General features: G+C 51.3%; 1 protein-coding gene across 3 annotated transcripts in view; it reads right to left on the minus strand.

Annotated features, from left to right (window-relative positions):
- Positions 1–19,734, minus strand: part of Coro2b (coronin 2B) — a 111,942-nt gene that overhangs the window by 25,196 nt on the left and 67,012 nt on the right. For all 3 annotated transcript variants that reach the window (XM_006971453.4, XM_042281073.2, XM_076576442.1), the window contains exon 3: positions 1,342–1,458. In XM_006971453.4, coding sequence (XP_006971515.2) covers positions 1,342–1,458 — 117 coding nt within the window. The remainder of the gene's footprint in view (positions 1–1,341; positions 1,459–19,734) is intronic.

Raw genomic sequence — 19,734 nt, forward strand, 5'->3', positions numbered from 1 at the left:
GGACCCCGAAGCAGCTAACGACAGTAACAAAACCACCAGGCTTCCTTTCCTGCCTTCATTCACTGTCCCCACGGGCACTTCCTTCAGGATCGCTGCCCTCAGGAATCCCAGTCAAGTCCTCTCCACTTCTCCAGCTCCCTTCACCTCTCTGTCTGATCTCATCATCAACTTGATGAATTCATGGAGATGCTACGGTCAATATCTCCTTTCCCATCATATCCGTTCACTCATTTATTCATTATCTATCTATCTATCTATCTATCTATCTATCTATCTATCTATCTATCTATCATATATCCATCCATTAAACCATTTCTCTGTCAGTCCATGCACCCAGACGTCCACCCATCCATCCATGTGTGCATTCTTCCAGCCATGCATGCATCCATGCACAAGTCCTTCCATTGATGCATCTAACTGTTCATTCAATCTGCAGTAGGTTTTTTTTTGTTTTTGTTTTCGTTTTTTTTGTTTAGATATGAGGTCCTGTGTTAAATGCCAGTGATGCAGAGCCAAACTTCCCTCTGGAGTTCATAGTCCAGCCTGGGAAGTTAGGGACACAGCTCTGAAGTTGTTTCCAGTTCTAGTACCCTGGGCTCGTGGCCTGTCCTCAGACTATGCGGTGAACACAGGTAGCCCCAGTGGGCTGGCTGAAAAGCAGAGCCACCTTCACTTGGGAACAAAGGGACCCCCCCCCCCCCCCCGTGCCAGCTTGGCTAACACTGTGAATCCGCCTCTGTTCCACTGCCCCTCTGACACATGCAGACCTGAGTGGGGAGTGGGGAGAAGGCTGTGTTGAAGCCAATGTCCCTGGATTTTTCAGCCCCCTTTCTACCTCCATCTCTGGGGACTGAACGCAGATCCTCATGCTTGCCAGCCAGCACTTTACCAACTTGAGCGGTGTCCCAGCTCCTCCTCCTTCGCATCTACACAGTCACCTGCTCTCCACCCAGGTGACCCGCAAAGCTCAGGAGCCCTTCTCCCCTTGCCTCAGCCCTTCCTTCCTTCTCCTCTGCACCTTCCTCCCCCACCCCCCCCCACCCCCCCGCCCTGCATCACAGAGCACGGGCAGAGGCTGAATCACACCGAATTTTTTGATTCTAATTCTCACCTACACGTCCACACTCAGTCAGCTATTGAAGCAGGGGTGTGCCCAGCAAAGATCCTCTCCTCAGTCCCTCCCTGACCCCATCCTCTCTATCTTGGGACTGGCTGGAGGAGGGAGGGATCGGGCACAGGGCTGAGAGGAGAAAGAGGGTAGTGTGTGGACAGAGGCTCTCTGGGGGAAGCGGGAGGTGCGGGCTCAGGGTCGTTCCTGGGGACCACCACTGCTCAGCTCACCGAAGTGTCCTCGGAGCACGAGGCGATGATGTTGTCAATGAAGGGGTTCCATTTGATGTCCAGCACGTTGCCTTGATGACCGCACACCTTGGGGTAGTTTGGCTCGATTCTGCCGGTCTGCAAGGGAGAGACGATGCATTAGTTTGGTGACCCCACTCAGAGTGGCTCAGAAAGGAAAGATCTTTGCCTGGGCTCCTTCACTGGGGTGGGCTCCTTCACTGGGGTGGGCTCCTTCACTGGGGTGGGCTCCTCTGCTGAGGTGGGGCTCCTTCCCTGGGGTGGGCTCCTTCCCTGGGGTGGGCTCCTTCCCTGGGGTGGGCTCCCTCCTTCACTGGGGTGGGCTCCCTCCTTCACTGGGGTGGGCTCCCTCCTTCACTGGGGTGGGCTCCCTCCTTCACTGGGGTGGGCTCCTTCCCTGGGGCGGCCTCCTTCACTGAGGTGGGCTCCTTCACTGGGGTGGGCTCCTTCACTGGGGTGGGCTCCCTCCTTCACTGGGGTGGGCTCCCTCCTTCACTGGGGTGGGCTCCCTCCTTCACTGGGGTGGGCTCCCTCCTTCACTGGGGTGGGCTCCTTCACTGGGGTGGGCTCCTTCACTGGGGTGGGCTCCCTCCTTCACTGGGGTGGGCTCCCTCCTTCACTGGGGTGGGCTCCTTCCCTGGGGTGGCCTCCTTCACTGAGGTGGGCTCCTTCACTGGGGTGGGCTCCTTCACTGAGGCGGCCTCCTTCACTGGGGCGGCCTCCTTCACTGGGGCGGCCTCCTTCACTGGGGCGGCCTCCTTCACTGGGGCGGCCTCCTTCACTGGGGTGGGCTCTTCAGGCCCTTTACTTACTTTCTGTGCTCTGATGGAAACTCATAGGCTGTTTGGACTTTTGTGGCCCAGCCAGCTGCTGGTTTTTCTCAGCAGGCTGGAGCCACAGCCAGGACCTTGAACATTCCTAGGCTCTGATAAAGGTGTCAAGGCTATTACCAAAAAAGGGGGGGGGGTAAGAAACCCTGCCTCCTCCATTCCTGAGCCCAAATCCCTTAAACCCTCACACAGGCTCCACCCAGCCCCTTCACTCGGGAGGGGACACTTCAAGGCCAGTTACAGCCCTCAGTGAGTCAACATCATCAATGCTTGAACCTTGTCACTTGCAGTGGCTCTTTCCTCAGAATCCCAGGTGTCTGGGGGACACCTTGGGAGTCTTCTCTTGTGAGAATTATGCTATTTTTTGGAGTGTGTGTGTGTGTGTGTGTGTGTGTGTGTGTGTATGTGTGTGTGTGTGTAGGCTGGAGGTCAGGGGTCAACCTCTGGTGTTCCTCAGAAGCCATCACCTTATTTTTAGAGACAGGGTCTCTCACCGTGACCTGGGGATCACCAATGAACTGGATTGGCAGGCAACCAGCTCCAGGGGTCCCGTGAGATCCTTCCCCCAGTCGCTGGGGTTGTAAGCATGTGCTACTGTGGCCCCATCTGTTATGTGGATTCTGGGGGTTAAACTCAGGTTCTCAGGCTTGCACAGGAGACACTTTGTACTAAGTTGAATCATCTCAATTGCCTCATGAATGTCATCTTTTGTTTGTGGTGGTATTGTGTTCCCCAAAATATTGTGCACCCTAATAAACTTATATGGGGTCAGAGAACAGAACAGCCACTAGATACAGAGGCTAGAAAATGGTGGCACTCACACCTTTAATCCTAGCATTTCAGAGGCAGAAATCCCTCTGGATCTTTATGAGTTCAAGGCCACACTGGAAACAGCCAGGCATGGTGACACATGCCTTTAATCCCAGGAAGTGATGGCAGGAAGCAGAAAGGTATATAAGGCGTGAGGACCAGGAACTAGAAGCTTTTAGCCTGGTTAAGCTTTCAGGCTTTGGAGCAGCACAGTTCAGCTGAGAGGCATCCAGTCTGAGGAAACAGGATCAGCTGAGGAACTGGCGAGGTGAGGTGGCTGTGGCTTGTTCTGCTTCTCTGATCTTCCAGCATTCACCCTAATACCTGGCTCCAGGTTTGGTTTTTATTAATAAGAACTTTTAAGATTCCTGCTACATTTGTTTTAGCTTATTTTTGTGTTATATGTATGTCTGTGTACCACACATGAGTCCTCAGAGGCCAGAAGAGTATGTCAGATCCCTTGGAACTAGCTTTAGAGACAATTGTGAACCACCATATCGGTTCTGGGGTTCAAACCTAAGTCCTTGGAAGAGCAACCAATGTTCTTAACCACTGAGCCATCTCTCCAACAACATTTCTTGTTTGTTTGTTTTGTTTTATTGAAGCAGGTTCTCACTCTTAACTTGCTAGAACTCACTCTGTAGCCCCAGCTGGCCTGGAATTCCTGGCGCTCCTTCTAACAGCCTTCCAGGGGCTGGGATTACAGGCATGCACCACTGTATCCAGTGTATTTGGTACTAAGTGGGAGTGGGATCCAGTGCTTTGTGCAACCCAGGCAAACGCTACCAACCAATCTACACACACCTCCAGCCTTAGACTATAATTTTTTATAACAAGATGCAAGCTGAGACTGAGCCATATATGACCCAGGATCTACTGAGGTGTTATTATTAACTCTCTCCACAAACCTGTGCATTAGACGTGAGGAAAGGAAGCGTCCCCAAATCAAACAGCAGAAGTCCAGGCTGGGATTTCCAAACAGTGTGATTCCTCAGGGCAAGCCCTTTGAACCTTCTCGCTCTTAGCCAGTGCCCCTCCCCCAGTGCCCCTCAGCTTGGCAGCGGGATCCTGCCAGTGCCCTCACTCTCTCCCAAAGCCGTGGTTCCGGCTCATCTCAAAGCTGCACTTGAGTGTCTGCTGAGCAAAGCTGTCTGCATCAAGCTTCTGGCACCCAGCCCAGCCCAGGCCACTCTGAGAGGCACCAAGGCCATCCATAGCCAGCCATCAGGAATACTGATCTAGGAGCCCACGGGAACACACTGGCACTGGAGGAAGAGGTCTGCCACATTCCTGGACCCTGTGCAGAGTGAGAAGAGACAGATGGGAGCCATGCTCAGAGAGAGAGAGAGAGAGAGAGAGAGAGAGAGAGAGAGAGAGAGAGAGAGAGAGAGAGAGAGTGTGTGTGTTTGGGTGTGCATCCCACAGCAGGCATGTGGAGGTCAGAGGACATGAATTCTGGGACTAGACCTCAGGTCATCAGGCTTGTGCTGTGTATAAGCATCTTTACCTGCTGAGACATTTTTCTGTTTTTTGAGACTTGTTTGTCTTAAAGACAAAATCTCATGTAGCCCGGACTGGCTTTGACCTCGATACCCATTGTTAACTTTGAACTTCAGTTCCTCATGCTTCCAGCTCCTGAGTGCTAGGATTGCAGGCATGCACCACCACTCTCGGGCTTATACCAGGCTGGAGACGGAGCCTAGGGCTTTGTGCCAAGGTTAGGCAAACACCCGACCAACTGAGCCACATCCCCGGCCCCGAAAAGACTCTTAGTAGGACACAGTTGGGCAGATGTAATAGATGCAAAGAGCCTCGTGAACACAATGAAACAGTTAAGCTGTGATGAATTTTTAATACTCTGTGCCTCGGCTTTTATTATAATTTATTTAATTGTAAGTTAATGTAATTTAATTTTTAATAAAGGCCATACTTAACAATCGGCTTTAAAAAATTCCTAGAAACTTAGCTGTAGGCTCTCATAAGACAGCACACACTGATACAACACAACACTCCTAGTACTTCCAGGATGTCTGCACATTTGCTACATTGACATAACGATGAAATAAGTCAGACCTTCTAAAATCATGTGTGTGTGTGTGTGTGTGTGTGTGTGTGTGTAAATCAGCGACAGGAGGATCTGAATTTGAGGCTAGACTGGGCTACACAGACAGAGTGCCTCATAAATAAGTGAATGAATATACAAACAAACAAATAAATAAAGTAGCTAATCCATTCCCCATAGGGGCTATGAATAAAGTAGACCCTCGTCTGTCTGTCTCCAAGCCTGGCTGCAAGCTGCTGACTTCTTCCAATACTTCAGGCTGGCTCCACTAGTACTCACGCTGACACCAGTGTAGACAGATACTACTAATATGTATTAGTATAATCAAATCTGGGGCTGGAGAGATGGCTTAGCTGGTACAGCGTTTTCAGACCCGAGGACCCGAGCTTGGATCTGTGGCACCCTGTAAAAAGCCAGGCACAATGGTGTTCATCTATAACCTTGGAAGTACAGACAGGCAGATCCCTCGGGTTTGATGGACAGCTGGTCTACCTGAGTTGGCTCCAGGTTCAGTGAGAGAGCTCCTCTCAAAAACTCAAGGTGTAGAATGGCTGAGGAAGACACTCCATACCAACCTCTGGCCTCTACACACACACACACACACACACACACACACACACACACACGATCAAAGGAGAGAGTGGATCCTTTCACCTGCCAGTCTTCAAAGCCGCTCTGGCTGCCATCCAGTACCACCTTCTCATACTTAATATGAGCTCCCCACCGATATTGCTGCTGACTCTAACACAGACTATTATTAATATATCTTACCAAATACGATCAGATTTAAACCTCAGGACAGTTCGATTTTACAGCCAAGAAAACAAGTTTGGATTGCTTGTGAGTGTGCCCAGGGTTTTCCAGTGTGACACATCAGAATGACTTGCAGGCTTGTATTGCCTGTGGCCTGTGGGCTGCACGTATCCCAGAAGAGCCATGAACACATCCCAACCTATTTGTAGATACAATGTTATATTGTAGTGTCAAAAGGTTGGACAGCCTTGATAGATGATCGGTGCCCAGAACTGTCCCTATAGTAGGTTCCTTGGGGGCTGGAGTGTAAGATGCCATCTGGTCCCTGAGCCTCTGAGGGCTTTAGCTTCCACAGAGCCAGACAGGGACTTAGTGTAGGATGGATGGGAGGGCTCATGGGGAGGGGAGAATGCAGACCAGGATTAGGTTGCATGGGAATCCATTCCACCTGTCGATATTCCAAGCTTGGGGAGTGGCTTTCCTGGAGGCCCACTGGGCAAGATCATTTTAATACTTTTATTGCATTAATTTTTTTTTAAAAAGTACTTTATTTATTTAGTGTGTGAAGAAGGGCACACATATGCACACATGCACAGGTATGTGAGTAAGCATGCCCTGGTATCTATGTGGAGGTCATGGGAAAATTTTCATGAGTCAGTTCTCTCCTTCCATCCTGTGGGTCCTGGGGTCAAACTCAGATCACCAGGCTTGATGGCAAGAGCCTTTACCCACTGAACTGACCATCTCACTGGTTCTGTGTCTTATTTTCAAGACAGTATCTCAAGTAGCCCATCAGGTCAGCCTCTGACTCAGTTTGTAGCTGACTTGAACTTATCTTCCTGCCTCCACATCCCAAGTTCTGGGATTCCAGACATGAACCACTCTGCCCTAGCATCACAGAGCTCTACCACTCCCCACACTTGTAACAGGTTCACGGCCCCTGGGTAACAGTCCCACTTGGAGAATTTACTCCAGGGAAGTACACCAAGACACCATTATTTTCCCCCTGCAGAAGCCCTGCACAGAAGAGTCACAGCATGCCAGTTTAACAGCAATGGCGCTGTTAAACTGAGGAACATTTATCGGCATGAGGAGTGCTAAAGATCTAACATTTACTGAAACAGAATTGTGTTCTATACACGAAATGATCATTACTAGAAACTGCACAATCTGTAAGAAAACACACTATAACGTTCAGTGTGAGTATTCCTAACTAGCTGAGTATTAGTAATGACTTCTGATTCTTTTATAAAGCTACTGGCTAGTTTTTTTTATTTTTTTTCCAACTTGACACAAGCCAGTCATCAGAGAGGAGGGAGCCTCAACTGAGAAAATACCCCCCATTAGATGGGGCTCTAGGCAGGCCTGTAGGGCATTTTCTTAATTAGTGATTGATGTGGGTGATGCCACCCCAGTCTGGTAGTCCTGGGTTCTATAAGGAAGCAGTCTGAGCAAGCCACAGTGTTGTAGAATATTATTTTAAGGTGTGTTACTTTTGTTTATGTTGCATTTGTTTAATTCTGTGAGGCTGTGTTACTGTGCCTGTCTAAAGCACCTGATGGTCTAATAAAGAACTGAATGGCCAATGGCAAGGCAGGAGAAAGGATAGGTGAGGCTGGCAGGCAGAGAGAAGAAATAGAAGGAGAAATCTGGAAGAAGAAAAAAAGAAGGAATGAGAAAGGAAGGAGGTGGACCCAGGGGCCAGCCACCCAGCTGCACAACAAGCCACAGAGTAAGAGTAAGATTTACAGAAGTAAGAGAATGGAAAAAGCCCAGAGGCAAAAGGTAGATGGGATAATTTAAGAAGAGTTGGCAAGAAATAAGTCAAGTTAAGGCCGGGCACTCATAATTAAGAATAAGCCTCCGTGTGTGAATTATTTGGGAGCTGGGTGGCAGGCCCCTCAAAAGAATAAAAAAACAACCAGCAACACCATAGGAAGCAAGCCAGTAAGCAGCACCCCTCTGTGGCCTCTGCATGCATCAGCTCCTGCCTCCAGGTTCTCTTCCTCACTGCTTTTGATGATGAACTGTTATATGGAACTGTGAGTGAAATAAACACTTTCCTCCCCAAATTGTTTTTGGTTATGGTGCCTCAGAACAGCAATAATAGACCCAACTAAGACAATAATAAACATTTAATTTTAAAACCTTTTTAAAAGATTTATTTTTAAGTCGGGTGGTGGTGGCGCACACCTTTAATCTCAGCACTTGAGAGACAGAGGCAGGCGGATCTCTGTGAGTTCAATGCCAGCCTGGTCTACAGAGTGAGTTCCAGGACAGCCAAGGCTACATGGAGAAACCCTGTCTCAAAACAACAAAATAAACAAAAATTATTTTTATTTATGTGCCTCTGACTATCTGTGTGTCTGCCACATGTGTGTGCTTACTTGTAAAGGCCAGAAGAGGGTTTTGGAGTCTCTGGAGCAGGAGTAATAGATTGTGAGCCACCTAGCTGGGTTCTGGAAATAATCTCTTTTAGCCACTGAACCATCTTTCTAGCCCCTATCTTAAAATTAAAATCTTAAAAGTAAAAAGATTGTTTTTAATTTTGGTGATAGAGCCAAGGATGTAGGTATGCTAGATAAGTACTATCCTGTTGAGATGAGCTATACCCCAATATTCAACATTTTAATTTAAATGTTAAAGATAGAATTTTTTTTCAAATTTAAAACATTTTTTTGTAGGGTTGGGGGTTGAACTAGGATCTGGTGTATACCAAGCAAGCTAAGGTTCACCCCTAGCTCCATGAATGTTGTTATAAAAAATTAAACAGCTGGGGCTGAAGAGGTGACTCAGTGGCTCTTGCAGAAGACCCACATTTGAGACTCAGCACCACGTGGCAGCTCACGATAGTCTGCAGCTCTGGTTCCAGTGGATCAGGTCCTTCCTCCCTCCTTCCTTCCTTCCTTCCTTCCTTCCTTCCTTCCTTCCTTCCTTCCTTCCTTCCTTCCTTCCTTCCTTCCTTCCTCCCTCCCTCCCTCCCTCCCTCCCTCCCTCCCTTCCTTCCTCCTTCCTTCCTGTGTGTGGAGGGTACTTATGTCTCATGGTTCACATGTAGAGGTCACAGGACAACTTGTGGGAGGAGTCAGTCCTCTCCTTCCACCATGTGGGTCCTGGAGATGGAACTTAGGTCATTAGGCTTGGTGAGAGGTGCCTTTACCTGCTGAGCCATTTCGCCAGACCCCTGGTTTAATTATTATTATTATTATTATTATTATTATTATTATTATTATTATAGAATGTGTATGTGTGGCAGGCAGAGGACGACTCTGGAGTCGGTTCTCTTCTTCCACCGTTACGTGGATCCCAGGGATTGAACTCAGGTTATCAGGCTTGCAGGGGGCAGGGAGACGGGGGGGGGGGGGGGGGGGGGGGCGCGGGCAGGGGGCAGGGAGATGGAGGGCAGGGGGCAGGGGGCAGGGAGCAGGGAGATGGGGGGCAGGGGGCAGGGAGATGGGGGGAGGGGGGCAGGGGGCAGGGAGACGGGGGGGGGGCAGGGAGACGGAGGGCAAGCAAGATCCAAAGAAGGAGGCAGGGGGACACCTAAGCTTCAGGAGGCCCTACACCTGCAGATGTCTGGACCTGCTTAGAAGAGCTGACAACATGGAGAAGGACCAGACCAGAGAGGAAGGCTTGGTTCAGACTGCTGAGGAACTTCCACCCTGGGAAGCACTCTGGGCTCTACAGGGAGTGGGGGCCATGGATGATCCTCTGCAGGTGGAATGCCCTGCTGGAGCATTCAGAAGCCCGTCATAGAGTGACCAGGATTCTCGGAGAGGGCAGGGGGCATTGACCCCATGAGCAAGGCTTGCATGACACCAACACCTTCACACCCCATGCCATTGAGGTCCCCCCCCCCCCCATCCCTTCAGCCAGCCATTTCCAAGTTGCTCTTCTACAGGAGAGGGCAGACAGGTAGCCGCTGAGCCCTGTAACAGCCAGCCTACCTGGAGGACCATCTCCAGATCGTTTTCTCTTCCTGCGCACCTGGCAGGGCTGAGCTGATCTCCAGCTAACCTCTGTCCCCTGCTCTCCAGCAGGACCTGTAGGTGGCTGAGGCATGTGGCCACACCTCTCAGTGTGACCGATGAGAGAAACCCGAGGCTCGGAGCCAACAACCAACCACCTTGTTCAAGGTCACGCAACACCACAGAGCGGGTGGCACTGCTACCAGACCCTGCCCAGGACTCACTCTCAGGGGAATAAGCTGTCTATGAAGAGCCTCGTGCCCTGAGCTCTTCTGGCATCCAAGGCCTGACACGTGACAGCATGGGAAGACAGTGGGAGGAGGCAAGTTGCCAGCCTTCTAACCCCAGCGCTGAGTCTCCATACCATGGAGCAGACTGCGGCACACAGAACGCTGGAGCTGTGGGGAATATTTAAGAAGTGGCTGCAAACATCTGGAAGCTCACGGGCCTGGTGGTGATGCCTTCGCATTACGTGGATTGTAGCGAGGAGAAAGGAACTTTCTGGTCCAGGCAAGAGAAAGAGAAATTGGGGGTCCCAGCCCTGGGCTGTCATCACCAGCCAGATCCTGTGCCTAACAGGAAGGCGTGGAATGCTGGAGATGTGGCCCAGACCACCATGGTGTGAGCTCAGGGACTTCAGGGGCTTCTTGATTCTTGCCCTGAACAGATGTCATCTGGGAAGAGGGAACTTCAACTGAGAAAATGCCTCCACCAGACTAGCCTGTGGACATTTTCTTGATTAGTGATGGATGTGGGAGGGCCCAGCACTGTGGGTGGTGCCACCCTTGGGCAGGTGGTCCTGGGGTGGATAAGAAAGCAGGCTGAGCAAGCTAAGAGAAGCAAGCCAGTAAGCAGCACTCCTCCATGGCCTCTGCTTCAGTTCCTGCCCTGACTTCCCTCAGTGATGGGAGTGTAACCTGAGGATTGTAAGACGAAATAAATCCTTTCCAAGCTGCTCTTGGTCATGGTGGGTTTTTCTGGTTTTTCGAGACAGAGTTTCTCCATGTAGTTTTGGTGCCTGTCCTGGATCTCACTCTGTAGCCCAGGCTGGCCTCGAGCTCACAGAGATCTGCCTGGCTCTGCCTCCCGAGTGCTGGGATTAAAGGTGTGCCCAGCGGTCATAGTGTTTTTAATCACATCAATAGAAACCTGAAATAAGGCACAGGCCTTAGTCATTCTGGCTTTTTCCTGGACACTGTACCTGCTCCAGAGGAGGCTGTGCAGTGGGAGAGGCCTAGACCTGCAGCATGGATGACACTGGGCAGGAGAACCAGAGAGCCACCCTCCAGATCAGTCTCCAGTGAGGCCTGGCATCTGTGGTACAGAAGCATCTCTCAGAGGGCCTGCCAGGCCTCTGTGTTGGTCCCTGTCTGTAGACCTCTTCTTCCATAACTCATCAGAGCCAGGAAAAGGAGAGGAGAGGAGCCGGTAACTAGAATATCTTCCCGTCACATGCGGTCTGTTCAGCTCATCTAGTGTAGTCGTAGGCTAGTCCACCTGACAGGAGCATGATCAAGCCACTGTCTGGACAGCAGCAGCAGGTGACAAGGACCTTTCATCACCCCCCCCCCCCCATGGTTCCATGGCTGTGTATCCCTGCCTGAGTTTTTGCCTTTTTTGGTCTCAGTGAAGGTTTAAAGAAAGGGCAGTCAGACCGTGGTCCTTCTGCCTCCCTGGCGGACATTCCTATTCATTCACAGAGTCCTGTCCAAGCCTAATATTCAGAGAGTTGTGGGCAGGAGACCTAAGTGGGTGAATGAGATGGAGTTTCGGTGTCAGCCTGGTGGCATGGGGTTCAGAGAGCTCTGACTGCTGTTCACTTCTGAGCCACCCCTAAGCCCCACGGAGGCCTTGTTGAATTAATCCCCACCAAGGCTGAACATCAGCCCTTCCTTCCTTTCAGGGCCACCCGACCCTCAAGAGAACTCCAGCTAAGATATATACCTCACATATAACATATATATGCATGTACATTTTTATTGAGTGAGCAGAGGGTGCACATGTAGATGTCAGAAGACAACTTTCAAGAGTCAGTCTTTTCCTTCTACCAGGCTGGTTCCAGGGATTGAACTCAGGTCTTCCGACTTGGCAGCAAGCATTCACTGAGCTGTCCCTTCAGAGCTCCAGCTGGCTTCTAAACTAGTCGGCACGGGACCCCCCCCACCCCCCCACCCCCCGTGTGGGTCTTTCTGTAACTGTGACTTTCACCATGCACTCTACCTGGCATCTTTGGTGGACTCCACAGCCACCTTTATGATATCTGGGGAGTCAGGAATCCCCCCACTTCCTTGTTTAGAGGATATTTTCATTCTTCAGCTGCCTTGACCCATGCCCCACGCCCCTGTGGCCACCTTGGGGCTTCTATTACAGGTGTGCACCACCACAGCCAGTTTACGTGGTGCTGGTTGTTGATCTCGGGGCTTTGTGCCGAGAAGCAGGTACCATACCAACTGAGCTGTGTCTCTTTTCCCCAACACGCCTTGTCTCTCCGGGCAAATCCCTGGAGCCCTGGGATCAGGCCTCAGCATCTTTCCTGACAGCCCCAGGGCCTTTGCTCCTGCTGAGGCCTGAGCTGCTTCTGCATTATCTGTAGAAAGCTGTGTGCTGAGTAACTTCTGAGGTCTCTGTTCAGGCTCATGGGGTGCAGGGCACCTTGAGGGGCTCCTGGAAGTGAGAGGACATCTCCAGGGTTCCTATGTATTGGCCCACTCAGAGGCAGCCCACTCCAGGGTTGCTATGTATTGGCCCACTCAGAGGCAGCCACAGGCACTGGGGTGTTAGATCCCAGTCCTGCCTCCGATGGGTGGGGTATACATGGCCCACTAGCAGTGGGCAGGTGGAGGCAGCTGGCACTGCAGGGCACATGGAAGGTGGCTATCCCTGCTACTGGAGCTAACCTGTACCCTCCTACCTTAGAACTGCCTTTAGTCAGTGTCCCAGGCCTACAGGTGGAAAGGGAGCAGAGGAAGAGGAAGGGGATGGAGAGGGAACTGGAGGACTGGTTCACTCTGGCTTTCTTCCCCGTGCTAGATGGAGAGCCGAGCAGCTGCGCTCAGCTCTCACATGCTCACATACAACATACACACTACCACCCTCAGCATGCTCACATACAACATACACACTACCGCCCTCAGCATGCTCACATACATACATACACACTACCGCCCTCAGCATGCTCACATACAACATACACACTACCACCCTCAGCATGCTCACATACAACATACACACTACCGCCCTCAGCATGCTCACATACATACATATACACTACTGCCCTCAGCATGCTCACATACATACATATACACTACTGCCCTCAGCATGCTCACATACACACACACTAAGCAACTGGATCGGAATGAGCAGCGGCTAGTTCAAGCCGAGCCAATCACACGTCTTGGTCTCTGGCCTCCACCCTCTCACACATACACACAGCTGACTGGATCCGGATATTTAATTCAGACTGAGCCAGTCAGGTGCCCTTCACCGTGCTCCCGTGCCTGCCCCTGGTTTATTTCTCCTCCAGGTCTTACGTCCCTTCTTTGAGGCTCTGGGTGCCTTATTTTATTATCTGTTTCCCCAAGAAGGCTGGGCTTTTTTTCCCTTTCTGTCTTTTTTCCCCTATTTTTGTCACTGCAGGGTCCCCCAGCGCTCTGTACACAGTGCCGTGTACATAGTTAGGTGCTCGTGGAGGGTAGTGGAGAAAGTTCTCACTTCCGGGGTAAGTCACACCAGCTAGTGAAAGTTCTCTCTTCCAGGGTAAGTCACACCAGCTGGTGAAAGTTCTCTCTTCCAGGGTAAGTCACACCAGCTGGTGTATTCACGGAGCACCTAATATGTGTTAGGACTTTCTGAGCACTGTAAAAGTGCCCTAATCTGTTACTATCTCTATTTTATTTATTTAACTTTGTTTTGTGTGTGTGTGTGTGTGTGTGTGTGTGTGTGTGTGTGTGTGTGTGTGAGAGAGAGAGAGAGAGAGAGAGAGAGAGAGAGAGAGAGAGAGAGAGAGACTAGTACTCTAGTGCAGGTGCCCACAGAGGCCAGAAGTGGAGGACATCAGATTCCCTGGAGCTGGAGTCACAGGCCCTTGGGAGCCACCGGATGTGGGTGCTGGAAATCACACTCCATCCTCTTCACTTCACCGTGAAGTGCCAAGCTGTTTCTCTAGCCTCTTATCTGTTTACATGACTGGCCCAAGGTCACAGGAGAGAGGCAGAATTCAAAGCGAAGATGTTTGGGGACTAGAATTCTATTATTCCACTAAGCCATCTTGCATGGACGGTTTACAAACAAGTTTATACACACCTTACTGAGGTTCCACCATCCTCTTGGGGGAGGTGTCATCTCCCTAACTTTAGGGATAGGAGACTTGAGGCTCCAAGGGATGAGGGGACCTGCTCAAGGTCACACCGTAAGTAAATGATGGAGCTAAAACTGGAACCCGCGACTTCACTTCCTCCTAGTCCCCATCCTTCCAGATCCCAGGATACCCTGCGCTGTTGGGGAGGAGCTTGAGGATGTAAAGGAGATCTGGGGGCCTCCCCCAAGGAAGGGTGAAGGGGCGCAGGCTTGTTCAAGTCACAGAGGTCGGAGATTGGCTGACAGAATCTAGAAACACTGACTGGAAGGGGGATTCAGAGCACACTGCAGGGGGGGGGGGGGGAGATACAAACTCCCCGGGCCCTGCTCGATTAGCAGCATTCCGCGAGGACGGCTGCTTTCTCCACATTACCTTCTGCTCTATTTCCCAATTACCGCACGGCTCAGGGAGCTGAGAGCCACGCTAAGCCCTCGGGCAGACTGGAATGAATGGGAGGGACGAGATCACCGCCTTTCCTAACCTTGCTGCTTTGTGAAAAGGACTCCAGTCGGCCGAGAGCAGAAACCCTGCCACTGAGATTCATTCCTTTAGTGCTCCGCCTCGTGGCTCCAGACTTCCCCGTTGCTAAGGCGATCGCAATGGGAGGAGCCAGCTTGAGTGACAGCGAGTACGTGCCACAGCGCACGTGTGGAGGTCAGAGGTCTTCACCTTCGGCGTTATTTGGGACAATGGAACTTCTTTTTGTTGGTTGCTTTGTTGTTGCTGAGACAAGATCTTACTGTGTATGCATATTGGTTACGTTTCTATTGCTGTGATAAAACACCATGACCAAGGCATGCGGCAGGAAGGGCAGAGCGCCCGTATCTTCTGAAGCAGGAGTCAGAGAGAACTCAGAATGGCAAAAGCCAAGAGTCCTTCAAAACCTCAAGGCCCGCCCTCAGTGACATACTTCCTCTAGCAAAGACACGTCGTGTCTCCTAATCCTCCCTAAACAGCCACCAACTGGAGACCAAATAATTTAAATGTTCAAGACTTATTTTGGTCACCTCATTCAAACCACCACACTACGAAACCCTGACTGGCTCGGAGCTCACAGAGGCATGCTTGCTTTACGAGTATGTGTGCCAATACCTAGTGCTTTTTGTTTGCTTTTTAAGATGCATTTTCATTTATGTGTCTGTGTGTGCCTGTGGAGGCCAGAAGAGGATGTCAGATGCCCGGGAGTTGGAGATACGGTGGTTGTGATTTGCCTGACATGGGTGTCAAGAACCAAAGTCAGGTCCTTTGCAAAAGCAGCAAGTGCTCTTAACCACTGAGCCATCCGTCCATCTTAACCACTGAGGTGTCCTTCTAGCCCCTTCTTGTTCTTCAGTGTGAAAGCCAGGCTAGCCCACCTGCCGGTTTCCAGGGACTCTCCTGCCTGCTGTCGGGCCACTGGGATTACAGACACATGCTGTCACCTCCAGTTTTACATGGATGCTGTGGATCCACTATCCCCACAGTCCCCCTCTCGCAGGCTGGCCTTGAACATGAGATTCTCCTGCCTCTGCCTTCCATTACTCCCCAGGTGGGTACTCTGATGATAATCTGCAGCACTTGGTCACAGGAGAGGTGGGCTAGCCCTCTGATTGACGGAGGGCACACATTCAATACCTAGAGGCAAGACCTGTGGTCATTCCCCTATTACAGACTCAAGGGGTCGTTACCAGGGAGGGTCACAGTTACTACAAGGAGGCTGTGCTACTGCAGTTTCACCAGCAGAGGGCAGCGGCTGCACTGCTCAAGGTTTCAGGCAGGAGGCCGCTCAACCCTTTCCAAGGCAAAGACAGCTTTGGAGAGGGGGTTCTTTCCTTCTACCGCGTGAGTCCCAAGGATCAATCTCAAGTTTGCCAGGCTTGGTGGCAGGCAGGCACCTTCACCTGCTGAGCTATCTTGGCGGCTCTAAACAAAATCTTTGTTACCTGGAAATTGTCAGAGATTTCTCTGATGAGCCTGCCCTAAGAATGATCTCTCCAGCAAACTTGGGTTTCTTCTTCAAGCTCAGAGGGCACGCATCACAGCTATAACCCAGAGGCAGCCTCACACACCGCTCTTCAAGAAACTGGGGCCCAGGGTCAAGTCAGTCACAGAGACGGAGTCACCTTGTTGCTTCCCTGGCTGCGGCCCAGCCCGTGTTTATGCGAAGTATTGCATTTCTCCCAGAGAGAATAGCCCTGCATCTCTCCTCCCCAGAAGATCTACCACACTCTGGCCTCCTGTTTCTGAATCTGCCTGGGCCAGAGGGGGTGCGTGGGGTTCCCATCGGGAAGCTGACCATTTTCAGGGAAGCGGAGGGGCCTGTAGATGTAAACACCAAGGCGTGACACAGCTCATTTGGTTATATGTATAAGCCTGGCATTCATGAAGCCCTGCATTTAACCCCCAGAACCAGTAAAGTGGGTGTGGTGGTACATGCCTATAATCCCATTCTAGGATAGGGAAGTAGAGGCAGGAGGATTGATGTTCAAGGTCATCCTTGGCTGTCTAGGAGTTCAAGGCCAGGCTGGACTACCTGAGACCCATTCTCAACAACAAAACCCCGCCCAGGTAGGACCTGAGAGACAAAGGCCACAGACTACTTTCACCTTAGCTGAGGGTCCATGAAGGAACAGGAAGTCCCACCTCAAAATCTCAGAGATGTATTATTACATGGTTTTCATTGTTTAGTTCAAGTACGGTGCCAACTTGAACTTGAAACCCTCCAGTGGCTTCTCATGGCTCATAAAAGAAAATCCAAAGCCTTAGCAGATCTTTAGCCTCTGCCTGCCGCATGGACTGCGCATGCTCACCCTTGGGGCTCCACCCCTATGGGCCTTTCCCCTGCCTCAGCCCATGTGTCTCTTCCTAAGACGTCCCTGATCCTGCTGCTGCATGCCTGGCACCTTTGCATCAGAAGTGTCTGGAGGCCTCCCTGACCCACGCACCTCAGAGCCACCCCGCCAACACCCCCAGTTTCTACCATATCATTATGGTTGGAAATAGTCATAGCGTATGTTTTCTTTCTCGTTTATCTCTTGACTGGCTTGCCAACATCCAGAAGGGTCTCTGATCTCTTGGAGTTCCCGGGCTTCTCCCTCCTGCCAGACCTGGGTCTGCAGATGGACACGTGGAGTGGCAGATGGCCCAGGCCATCTCTCAGATGGGGACTCGCTGAGTGCCAGGTTCTGTGTTCGCTCACTGGCTCACGTCTCCCATTCTATTCTGGCCTTGTCACTTTCTGGCTGGGTGAATTTAGGTAAGTGGCCCAAGTTCTCAGTGCCTAGTTTTCTCACCTGTGAAACAGGGGCCCTTTGTTAGGGTTGCTATGACTATCTGGTGAGAACCATCCCGATTCCACCAGCCCTGGGCCCATGAGAACCCTCAACAGATGCGTGCTGATCATCCCTCAAAGCCCTGCAAGGTAGGATTTATTGGCTTCTGGTTTGTAAATAAGAAGACAAAGTAGCCACTCAGGGTGGCTCATGTCTGTAACCCTGGCACTTGGAGGCGGAGGCAGGAGAATCAGAGCTTGCTTAAGGTCAGGCAGGGCTACACAGTGAGATCCGGGCTCAGACAGAAGAGGAGAGACGGGACTGAGGGAGAGGGCTCAGTCAGTAGTGTGCTTGCTAGCCAAGCACTCCAACCTGAACCCCATCCCCCAGAACCCACAGAAAAGTCAGGCAGCACCTACTTGCAATCCCAGCTCTGGGAGGTGGAGACAGGTGGACCCCTGATGCTTAATGGTCAGCCAGCCTACCTGAACCTACCTGAACTACCCATATTCAGTAAGTAAGGGGGACACATTAGATGTCAACTTACAGCACACACACACATATATGCACACATGCACACACACAGTCACACACACTTGCACATACACACACACACACACACACACGCACACACGCATGCACACACGCATGCACACGCACACGCACACAAGGAAAGCTAAGGCTCTGGTTCTAACTGGGCTAGGAAGTGGCTGAGTCAGTGTTCTAAGACTCACCACCAATGTCCTTTATGGCCACACATGCTATTTACTGCTCTGCCGTCCCTCGCCCCCCTCCCATCTTCCTTCTGCACAGCCCAGAGCCAGCCCGTCTTCCTTTACCAGCTGTCTATCTTCAGTGCATGCTCCCATGCCACAGATGTGGCACAATGAGGCTGAGAGGGAGCAAGGAGCCAAGCCCAGTGCAAACCTGGCTTCCAGACTCTAATTTGCTGACCCCCAAAGAGGCTGTTTGTCCTTGAGGGAGTGGTTGTGGGCAGAGTGGGGTCTGCAGGAACCCCTGCCCTGTTCACAGAGCTTGCAGATCTCCTCACTGACCCAGGGGTCTGCAATCTAAAGCCCTATCACCAGGCAGACCTAGACCACAGTCAACAGTCTGCAGCACACTCGGCCATTAAAGGTCTCCTTCCAACAGGACTGCCTGGCATCCCAGCCCAGCCTGGCTGTCCAGGAGGAAGGATGGTCTGGTGGAGCGGCTGGCTGCCTCAAAGAACTAGCAGTAGGGCTGAGCATAGCAGGACAGTAGGGTGGAGGTAGGCTGAGCTCTACATTCCTAACGTGGAGGGGACACAGTGGGAAGAAGCAAGCTGGCCTGGAATGGGTGGCGGGGGGGGGGGGGGGGGGGGGGGGAAGGCGGGCGGGGGGGGGGGGGGGGCATGGCAGTAGGGAAGCCCAGGAGAGCTAGTCTCTGAACTGGAGCCAGGACAGGAGAGGCAGGGGGTGGAGCCAAGAGGGGTTTGGACTAGAAGCAGGGAGCCTTGCGGACTTCAAAGTAATAGGTGACCCTAGACTAGAAAAGGGCTGTTTGTGTTGGTTATACTGGGGACAGGGGAGCCAAGCAAGATTCCCCCAGTAAGGGCAGTGTTTGCCTCAGCTGAGAAGGGCATCATCTTCCTCTGGGAGCAAGAGTTGAGGGCCACCAATTCAGCTACAGTCGTGCCATAGTTTCTGGCAGCATGGTCACCAAACCCACATCCTGACCGAAACCCATGTGTGTTCTTATCCATTCATCCACCTATCCATCTACCCGTCCATCTACAAACCTACCTATCATCCTCCTTATGTGTCCATCCATCCATCCATCCATCCATCCATCCATCCATCCATCCATCCATCCATCCACCTATGTATATGTATGTATGCAAGTGTATTAAGTGGATGTGGTGTGTGTGTGGGGGGGGGGGTACGTGCACATGTATGTGATGCTGCACAAATGGAGGCCAAAAGAGGAGGTCGGGTACCCTCCTCTGCCACTCTCCATTTATCGCCATGAGTCAGGGTCTGTCACTGAACCTGGATTTAGGTTGGCAGACAGCAAGTCCCAGAAATGCTGTCTACAGCCCTCAAAGTGCGATGGTTATATGCGACCATGGCTATACCTGGCTTTTTTATTCAGGTGCTGGAGACTCGAACCCAGGTCCCAATGTTTGCACAACAAACTTTATCCACAGAGTCATCTACTCAGCATTGCATTTTCTTTGCTAATTTTTCTGAGTAATTTTACTCAGGATGATTGCAATGGTCTATCAAGTGTGTCCAAACTGGATCCCCACGCAGCCAAAGTGACTTGGAATGCAGACAAACTTATAAACTTGCTTAAAACATTA

Source organism: Peromyscus maniculatus, chromosome 7 (genome assembly GCF_049852395.1).
Source record: "Peromyscus maniculatus bairdii isolate BWxNUB_F1_BW_parent chromosome 7, HU_Pman_BW_mat_3.1, whole genome shotgun sequence".
Lineage (NCBI taxonomy): Eukaryota > Metazoa > Chordata > Mammalia > Rodentia > Cricetidae > Peromyscus > Peromyscus maniculatus.